This window comes from Oncorhynchus keta, chromosome 13, assembly GCF_023373465.1.
Source record: "Oncorhynchus keta strain PuntledgeMale-10-30-2019 chromosome 13, Oket_V2, whole genome shotgun sequence".
Classification (NCBI taxonomy): domain Eukaryota; kingdom Metazoa; phylum Chordata; class Actinopteri; order Salmoniformes; family Salmonidae; genus Oncorhynchus; species Oncorhynchus keta.
In genome coordinates, this window is record NC_068433.1 from 28,487,023 (window position 1) to 28,497,010 (window position 9,988).

A 9,988-nucleotide genomic window follows, 5' to 3' on the forward strand; every position below is an offset into this window, starting at 1 on the left:
CACTTCTATTACACTTCTATCCCTCATACAATCTTTTCACTGTAAATCCAAAATTGTTTTATGTAAAACTCACAAAATATGAAATAAGCCCATCTACACAACTTCATTTGAGTACAGGTATTTATATATATATATATGACCTCCCCAACTGCAACAAAAAAACACCTTACAGTTCCATTTCCCCTCAGGACTGCTCATGATTCCAGTTAACATATGGAGGTGACAGGTGAGTTACCTGGCAGTAAGCACTATTAGGCACAATACTACATCACCCAGAAACCTCAGCTGTACCATTTTTAGAGGTCAGCCATCACTGGCTAAATACACAAACAGCACTCAAGACAAGAAGAGGTATGCTAGAAAGCAAAGAACCAGCAGGGCCAGTATCCAGTTGACAGAGTGGATGTAGATGATGACCAGGTCAATATCGAAGAACCAGCCGCGCATGTCGGCCAGGTCCAGGGCATCCAGGGCGAAGCCTGCTGGGGCAAAGTGCCACCACCTCCCTGGAGCCACCTGCCCCTGGTACCCTGGGATACAAACAGGAAAACTGGGGTCAGAGAGGGAGGCAGACACAGTCCCTAGTGTACACATTTACAATAATGGGTTTTTGTTTAGGACTGCTCAAGCTTGGCATGCTAGTTAACTAAAAGAGACATTCACTTTGTGAGAAACTCATTACTTACATGAGAATTATAACATGTTTGTTGCATAAGAGCTTACAAGACTGCACAAAAATAAGACACACTTGAGTTACAGATGATCAGATATATATTGCAAGCAACATCCACAATATACCTTACCCCAAAATATGCGGAAACGTTTTGGGCAGTTGGGAAGAGGCAATTTAGCACAGTTGGCTTTTTGAAAGTTGTGTTTCCGTGAGTGGTAGACCTTCGGGAAAAAAGTCTTAGCTGTCTGGTTGAGCTCTGAAACCAAAAGGCAATTAAACAATTTAGTTAAATCTCTCAAAGGGCTTCTTACTATTTACAGCTATGGAGAAAACAGCTATTTGTTATCAATAACAGAACCATTGGGAGGAGTATGCACCATAAATTGAAGCCGTAACTCACCTTTCTGGAAGAGTGTGTGTGAGATGAGGGTGCGGCAGAGGGGACAGGGGGTGTTGGCTGGCCGGTTCTTGGCCAGCGTGCGGAGGCAGGGCTCACAGAAGATGTGGCCACAGGGGTGACAGCTATAGGGACTGAAGTAGACATCCAGGCACACAGCACAGGTGTAGCCCTCTCTGTCCACCTCCTCACTGTCTGTTAGCAGCCCTGTCACACTCTATATACAACAAGATAAAATAATAGTGAGACAATATGGAAAATAATATCTAACAGTAACACTACTAATCTCTTGTGGACAGACGCATGTAACATAAATGGTATCATAGCGTCTGTCAACAGACTGTGGGAAGCAACGATTAGCGAGGAACTTTGTTTCTGGCACTTTGATTTGTCATCACTGATCATTTGGACAAATCACAATTTCGCAGGTGCTTACATCTTCTGAATTTCGTAAAAGGAGGGGACATTTGGCCCATTTGTTGCTTTTTACATCTCTTTGTTCATGATGCACACATATGATATGAGAGCACTCCAATCAGCCCGTCGAGTGTCATTGTGAGAGATTACTGACCGGCAATAGAGTCTATGGTTTGGGGAGAATGGACCGCTTGTTGACATGCACTAGTCACCCCAATTCAGATACCCATAAAACAGAGACCGACTGTAACCATGACTAGAGTGGTTTGTGGAAGGGCTTGAGTTTACAAGCTATCAACCAAAAACAATTAAACTCATCTTGGCACAAGATTAGCCAACTTTATCAAACCACATAAATCAACCTCAATCCACAAGAGAATGACATGGAGTTGTTCTTTTCTACAGTCAGTTAGACTAGAACAAGCACAGTACCTGTAGTCCACACTCCACAGTACTGTAAGTGTTTCTCAATCATATACACTGTAGGTCCACACTGGGCACTGTCAACCAACAATCTCTCTGCTACTGCTGACAACACAGGGAAATGTAGTCACCCACCTGGCAGGCAACACCCAACTCACTAATCTTCTGTGTTTGTGTTTGCTTAGCTGATGGGCGACTACATTATCAAAGGCAAGATATAACTTCCCCCCTTCCAGACACAGTCAAAGTAAGGTGAAGGACTTTGAAATGTGTGTCATACATGTACAGTGGGGCAAAAAAGTATTTAGTCAGCCACCAATTGTGCAAGTTCTCCCACTTAAAAAGATGAGAGAGGCCTGTAATTTTCATCATAGGTACACTTCAACTATGACAGACAAAATGAAAATAAAAAAAATCCAGAAAATCACATTGTAGGATTTTTAATGAATTTATTTATTTGGTGGAAAATAAGTATTTGGTCAATAACATAAGTTTCTCAATACTTTGTTCTATACCCTTTGTTGGCAATGACAGAGGTCAAAGTCTTCACAAGGTTTTCACACACTGTTGCTGGTATTTTGGCCCATTCCTCCATGCAGATCTCCTTTAGAGCAGTGATGTTTTGGGGCTGTTGCTGGGCAACACGACTTTCAACTCCCTCCAAAGATTTTCAATGGGGTTGAGATCTGGAGACTGGCTAGGCCACTCCAGGACCTTGAAATGCTTCTTACGAAGCCACTCCTTCATTGCCCGGGTGGTGTGTTTGGGTTCATTGTCATGCTGAAAGACCCAGCCACGTTTCATCTTCAATGCCCTTGCTGATGGAAGGAAGTTTTCACTCAAAATCTCACGATACATGGCCCCATTCATTCTTTCCTTTACACGGATCAGTCGTCCTGGTCCCTTTGCAGAAAAACAGCACCAAAGCATGATGTTTCCACCCCCATGCTTCACAGTAGGTATGGTGTTCTTTGGATGCAACTCAGCATTCTTTGTCCTCCAAACACGACGAGTTGAGTTTTTACCAAAAAGTTATATTTTGGTTTCATCTGACCATATGACATTCTCCTAATGTTCTTCTGGATCATCCAAATGCTCTCTAGCAAACTTCAGACGGGCCTGGACATGTACTGGCTTAAGCAGGGGGACACGTTTGGCACTGCAGGATTTGAGTCCCTGGCGGCGTAGTGTGTTACTGATGGTAGGCTTTGTTACTTTGGTCCCAGCTCTCTGCAGGTCATTCACTAGGTCCCCCCGTGTGGTTCTGGGATTTTTTGCTCACCGTTCTTGTGATCATTTTGACCCCACGGGGTGAGATCTTGCATGGAGCCCCAGATCGAGGGAAATTATCAGTGGTCTTGTATGTCTTCCATTTCCTAATAATTGCTCCCACAGTTGATTTCTTCAAACCAAGCTGCTTACCTATTGCAGATTCAGTCTTCCCAGCCTGGTGCAGGTCTACAATTTTGTTTCTGGTGTCCTTTGACAGCTCTTTGGTCTTGGCCATAGTGGAGTTTGGAGTGTGACTGTTTGAGGTTGTGGACAGGTGTCTTTTATAATGATAACAAGTTCAAACAGATGCCATTTACAGGTAACGAGTAGAGGACAGAGAGAAGAAGTTAAAGAAGAAGTTACAGGTCTGTGAGAGCCATAAATCTTGCTTGTTTGTTATTGACCAAATACTTATTTTCCAACATAATTTGCAAATAAATTCATTAAAAATCCTACAATGTGATTTTCTGGATTTTTTTTCTCATTTCATCTGTCATAGTTGAAGTGTACCTTTGATGAAAATTACAGGCCTCTCATCTTTTTAAGTGGGAGAACTTGCACAATTGGTGGCTGACTAAATAGTTTTTTGCCCCAATTTAAATGCTTGTGGTAAACAGTGTCAGACTAACAACCACAGGGACTCCACTGTGGTCGTCTTGTAAGCTCAACAAAATGGTCAAGAATAATTTTACAAAAATGCAATGTAACTAAAATACTGGACAAACTAAACTGTATGAATGTTTGACTTACCATTACATGCATAACTCCATTAGACATTTCTGTTACAGCCAGATGTCTTTTACCGGCACTTATCTCAATTCAATGGCTTTATTGGCATGGGAAACATATTTTAACATTGCCAAAGCAAGTGTCTCTTTCTCTCTACCTGTAAATAACCGTCAGATCTCAATTGAGGCCATGACCAATTCTCACCTGTTCCTGGGAGTGGAGCCAGCGCTCTTTCTTCCTCTGTTTCCTCCTCTGGCTCTTCAGCCGGTTCTTCTCTTTCTTGCTGAACCTTTGTATGGCTGGAGAAGCATTGTTGGCTACTACCTGGGCCTGGAGCTCTGTGGGGGTTCCCCTTCTCTCCTCCTCCACGGCCTCCTCCTGCTCTCCAGGGATGTGGGAGACACCTGGCCCTCTCAGGGAGAGAAGACGAGAACCAGGGGCCTCTCTAGTCAGACGTGATAGGCAGGTCGGTGACCTAATAATACTAGTTGCAAATAGATGAGGGGTGTAGGACACAACAGGTGAATAGGGCAGCTGCTCTGTCCCAGTCCTCACCTCTCCCTCAGTCACTTCAACAGGGCCAGTCTGGGAGCCAGAACTACAGGAGGGTTCCAACCTGCCCCTCGCACCAAACTTCGTATGAGAAACAATGCTGGGGGAGCTCAATGGAACTGATTGGGTGGCTCTGATGTCAGCCAACTGGAAAAGGGCATCTGGGTGTGTTGTGAATGGTCGGCTCTCAGCGTTAAGGCGGGACACAGAAGTACAGCAGAGCTGTGAGCCAACCAGAAAGTCCTCCCCGACTTCTGACCTGTACTGCTCACTGTGAGAACCCACCGGCTCACCCTTCAGGCAGCCTGGTCCTCCCCTACCTCTCGTCGTCTGCGGTCTGACCACATGAAGGTAGTGTTTGTGGTCCTGGTCGACCCGACTCTTGCTAAGGTGCACGGTGGACTCCTGACCACAGGGGCATTTGGTGTTGTTGAGAAAGTTGAAGCCACCCAGGCGAGCACCACAGTTCCCACAGTTCAGCTTCCCCACTGTCCACTGGGCCTGCAGAAAGAGGACATTAGAACAGAAAGAACTGATAGGCTTGTCTCAAATTTTTATCCAAAAGTTACAAAAGAACACAGTGCAAATCAAACACTAGCACACACCTGTACAAACACAAAGCCTTACCTGGTGAACTGACGTCAGTATCCACTCTGGCAGTGTATCAACGTTCATGTGCCAGACGCTGCATGTACCTGCTGCCGTTGTGTCATCATCAGGCACTATCTGTAGGGAGATAAACTACCATCTTTACCCAGTACAGACCCGGTCAACTCCTAACCATATGGTATAACACTAGCCTGGCTCTCCCTACTGAAGAAACAGTGCTCTTTTCCTTTTATGAACTCAACAGGAGTGAAGGACCTATGGTGAAACACCGTCTGATGCACGGTTTTGTTTATTTCACATAAGCAGAATAGTGAAATGTATGTGCCGGCGTAAATATAATAATAATATATGCCATTTAGCAGACGCTTTTATCCAAAGCGACTTACAGTCATGTGTGCATACATTCTACGTATGGGTGGTCCCGGGGATCGAACCCACTACCCTGGCGTTACAAGCGCCATGCTCTACCAACTGAGCTACAGAAGGACCACAGCGTAAATGTCTCCTCCTTGTCTGATGATGAGGAATAGGAATCATAGGACCAACACGCAGCGTGGTAAGTGTTCATCGTCAATTTAATGAAATGAACTGAACACAGAATGACAAAAACAATTAAAGAGAATGAACGAGACCGAAACAGTTCTGTCTGGTACAGAATACAAAGACAGAAAACAACTACCCACCACCCATAGTGGGAAAACAGGCTGCCTAAGTATGGTTCTCAATCAGAGACAACGATTGACAGCTGCCTCTGATTGAGAACCACACTTAGGCAGCCTGTTTTCCCACTATGATTTGTGGGTAGTTATTTTTTTCTGGTTCATGTTTGTTGCACCTGTCAGAACTGTTTGTTTATCGTTTTGTTGTTTTTGTTTGTGTATTCATTCTGGATGAAAAGTATTATGGATACGTACCACGCTGCACTTTGGTCCTCCTCTCCTTCCACCAACGAAAATCGTTACAGATGTACAGTAGCCTTAGTGTATGAAAGTGTACATACTTATTTTAAATGTGTATAGTTATGTCCTTGAGTTGTTATTGTCTATTGATGTTTTGTAGCATTTCATGTTTTGTGCTTTGTGTGGACCCCAGGAAGAGTAGCTGCTGTGTTAGCAGCGACTAATGGGGATGCTAATAAAATGCTAGAGACACAGTGCTGCTCTATTTTCTCACCTACCACTGAGAGACTTTACATCAGGGGCAGGAAACTAGATTCAGCCATGGGACGATTTTTGTCAGAGAGGATGGTGAACATAATTAAGATAACTTGTACAGTGCATATTGACAACTAAACTCAAAAAGAGATGGAATTTGAAAATAACAATCCATTCATACCTTGATTACATTGAGAATCTTGTATTTGTGGGAACACTTGGGAACAGACTTTTAGTTGAATTCCTGGTGGTTTTAGTGCTTTACATACACTATACTAGCTGGAAAAGTAACCCCGTCACTCACCGGGTGCAGGCATGTTGTGTCTACAAAGCCTTTACGACACTTCCTGCAGCGGAGCATAGCCACCGCCCCTGGGTTGTCCATAGAGACCGATGTCTGCTGTTCTCATCTGCCACAGAATCAATGAAAAAGAGGGCACAGTAGGCTAAATGCCAACACACAGACAAATAGGCAGGGAGCATGCATTTCCTCTCATGGAGAGGATACCACATGTGATATGCATTCAGCACAGGTGATAAGGCTAATGGGAATTTTTCTGAAGCACTTTTAGAAGATGAACCCAAATAAGGTTGAATCACAATATGATCCATGTGATAATGACTCTTGGGTTTTCAGAAAAACTGCTGAAAAAAGGCTTACTCTATGTGTACCTATATTCGTATACAGCCTTCGTTTTAACATAACTGACAACATTTCAACTAAGAGTCAAAATTGAGACAGTAGGCCTATCTACTCAACCTTGGTCATGGATGCAGTTCCTCTAACCGTGCATGGCCATAGCCCTATACAGCAGCGTCACGCCAATGTCATGATATAACAGCTAATAAACACTTAGGCTTTATTTAGATAGTATTTTATTTGCTACGTAAATTTTTTAAAAATCAATAAAAAAGGCAACATTCAAATGTCAATGATTATTATTAATAGCGTGAAATACAAAACTAGCCATGCCAGCTGAGCTAAATCTAGCAAGAAAAAATCTAAAAACGAAACTCCTCTCCTCTCGTGAGGCGGTGTGCTCCAAGTTCAACATTTCTGTTCATTCTTTTTGACAAATGCAAATGTTTATGACGATGGCTTTTGAAACAATTGCCATACTGAAAAGTAACATATCCTACCTGGGATTTCCAAATTCCTATGCGTTCCCTTCGAAACGATTAATTAACAATTTAATAGAAGAAACATTTGTCCGAAAGTTAGAGGACAATGACGTCACTTCTTTTTGTTACGGAGCGTCAGATGCACCAAACTTCACAAGTAATCCACTCTGCCATGTAGGTCTACGCCAGGTGGCAGCATCAGACCTGGTCACGGCGAGGTACCCTGTCCATGGTGCTGATCTGAGAATTAACTTCAATAAATTCCATATATTGTTTTTAAGCAAGAACAGCAATGGCAGATTCGTTTGTAATATTTTCGTAAGGACAGGCATAGTCCTATGGTTTCCGGTACAGCTGTGGTTTTCTATAATAATTTAGGCTATTGCTCATATCTAAACAATGAATAATAAATGCATCATACAAGTAAAAACGTTGAAAACGAGTGTGTGTGTGTGTGTGTGTGTGTGTGTGTGTGTGTGTCTATGCCAATTAATTGTTATTAGTGCTCTATCAAATCATGTTGGTAAAGGGATGATAGCACATGCATCTCACTGCGCGCACTCTCTCAGAGAGTCCAACTGTTGGTGTGGATAGAACATCTCTCTTTCAATCTCACAGCCAACTGACGTATTTTCCATCACTCGTATAAATGAACCCCCTCGTCAGTCGTCACCAACCTGCACAGAGTGCACACTGAGCGCGCAGCGCAGAGTCCAACTGTAGATCCCAAGGCGCTCTCCAAGGGTGGAGCTCTATTGGGCACGGGAGATGACACAATGTCACTGAGGAGCGCTTCCTTTTTCATCAACATGGAGGAAAGAAACAACTCGACGGCCGCATGGTTTCTATTTGATTTTCAAAACGAAACCTCGACAGCTAATTCCGAGGAGGTGAAATTAAGTTCCCAAATCTTCCCGTCCTTTCTCCTGGCTGCGCTCATTCTCTGTGCCGTATTTGGTAACGCGTGTGTGGTTGCAGCTATCGCCCTGGAGAGAAATCTTCAGAATGTAGGGAACTATCTGATCGGGTCTCTGGCCGTGACTGACTTGATGGTATCGGTTCTGGTGTTGCCAATGGCTGCCCTTTACCAAGTCTTAAACAGGTGGGCTCTCGGACAGGTACCGTGTGATATTTTTATCTCTTTAGATGTGTTATGTTGTACATCATCCATTCTGCACCTGTGCGCCATCGCCTTGGACAGGTACTGGGCCATTACCGAACCCATAGAGTATATGAAGAAGAGGACGCCCAGAAGAGCGGCGGTTCTGATCAGTGTCACTTGGTTTGTCGGGTTCTCTATCTCTGTTCCACCCATGTTGATCATGCGTTCCCAGCCGAGTAGTAAGGCCGAGGACATAGCAAACCCCGAGCAATGCATTATTAGTCGAGACCCATGGTACACAATCTACTCAACATTTGGCGCGTTCTACATTCCGTTGATACTCATGTTGGTCTTATATGGGCGGATATTCAAAGCCGCGAGGTTTAGAATCAGGAGAACCGTGCGTAAAACTGATAAAAAGAAAGTGTCTGATTCTTGTTTGGGACTGTCCCCTACTCTTTTCCACAAGAGGACCAATGGGGACCCGAGTAAAAGCTGGAAGAGGAGCGTGAAGCCCAAACCTACCCTATGCGTAAACGGCGCGGTCAAGCACGGGGAGCACGGCGAGTCGCTGGAGATCATCGAGGTTCACAGCAACTCGAAAAACAACCTGCCACTCCCCAACACCCCCAAATCCGAACCGCTCTTTGAGAGCAGACACGATAAGAACATGGAGGCAAAGAGAAAGATGGCCATGGCCAGAGAGCGCAAAACGGTAAAGACGCTGGGTATCATTATGGGCACTTTTATATTTTGCTGGTTGCCTTTCTTTATCGTTGCCCTGGTAATGCCCTTTTGCCAGTCGTGCCAAATGCCAAAGTGGCTCGAGGACGTCATTAACTGGCTCGGGTATTCCAACTCCCTACTGAATCCCATCATTTACGCATACTTCAACAAGGACTTCCAAAGTGCTTTTAAGAAAATAATAAAATGTCACTACTTCAAAACATAAGCATAAGCATCATCCTCGTATGGTCTAAAACGTTAGACTGCGGACTTCCGACTGAAGTTTGTAGAAGACAAAGCTTACAACCATTCCAGTGTCACCACTCAGTGAAATATACATTTATTGAGAGGTGGGAGAGTTGATAGGAATGTTGTTTCATAAAAATAATTGTATTGTTATTACTGTTATACGTGTTGTTATATTATTAATCATTTGTATTATTATACCAGGAGTTTTATGAAACTTTATAAACAAGATTGCTGGATGTTAGAGTGGACCACTCATGCCCATGTCAAACATGCTTTGTTGTGTTCAATAAACAATGTCCTATTTCAGACACTTCTGTACTACTGTGTTGATATGTGTGCATAATTGGAGATACATATTACCTCTTGGGCATTTGCCATAGCATTTTAGGAAGAAATAGTCTTTGTTGTTGAGGCCAATCTAAATCTAACAGCAAAGGAAAGTATTATGGAAGAATAAGCATAATTCGTTTTTCCATAATAGCGTTTTGGATTATACCCAAATCAGCCCGCAGCAAAGAAGACATTATTTTACAACAGACGGGTGGATGAGTTACTCACAGAAA

General features: G+C 43.5%; 2 protein-coding genes across 2 annotated transcripts; one reads left to right on the forward strand and one right to left on the reverse strand.

Moving 5' to 3' along the window:
- Positions 1-102: 102 nt before the first annotated feature.
- rnf180b (ring finger protein 180b) lies at positions 103-7,511 on the reverse strand. Its single transcript, XM_035775909.2, has 7 exons — positions 7,367-7,511; positions 6,531-6,636; positions 5,091-5,189; positions 4,116-4,964; positions 1,074-1,287; positions 804-929; positions 103-530 (listed from the first exon to the last, which is right to left on the reverse strand). Exons 2-7 carry the CDS (start codon positions 6,609-6,611, stop codon positions 337-339), a joined length of 1,563 nt encoding a protein of 520 aa, XP_035631802.1. The 5' UTR covers positions 6,612-6,636; positions 7,367-7,511; the 3' UTR covers positions 103-336.
- Positions 7,512-8,023: 512 nt separating this feature from the next.
- On the forward strand, positions 8,024-9,678 carry LOC118387996 (5-hydroxytryptamine receptor 1A-beta-like). Its single transcript, XM_035776857.2, has one exon. The coding sequence runs from the start codon at positions 8,125-8,127 to the stop codon at positions 9,400-9,402; it is 1,278 nt and encodes a 425-aa protein (XP_035632750.1). The 5' UTR covers positions 8,024-8,124; the 3' UTR covers positions 9,403-9,678.
- Positions 9,679-9,988: the final 310 nt, after the last annotated feature.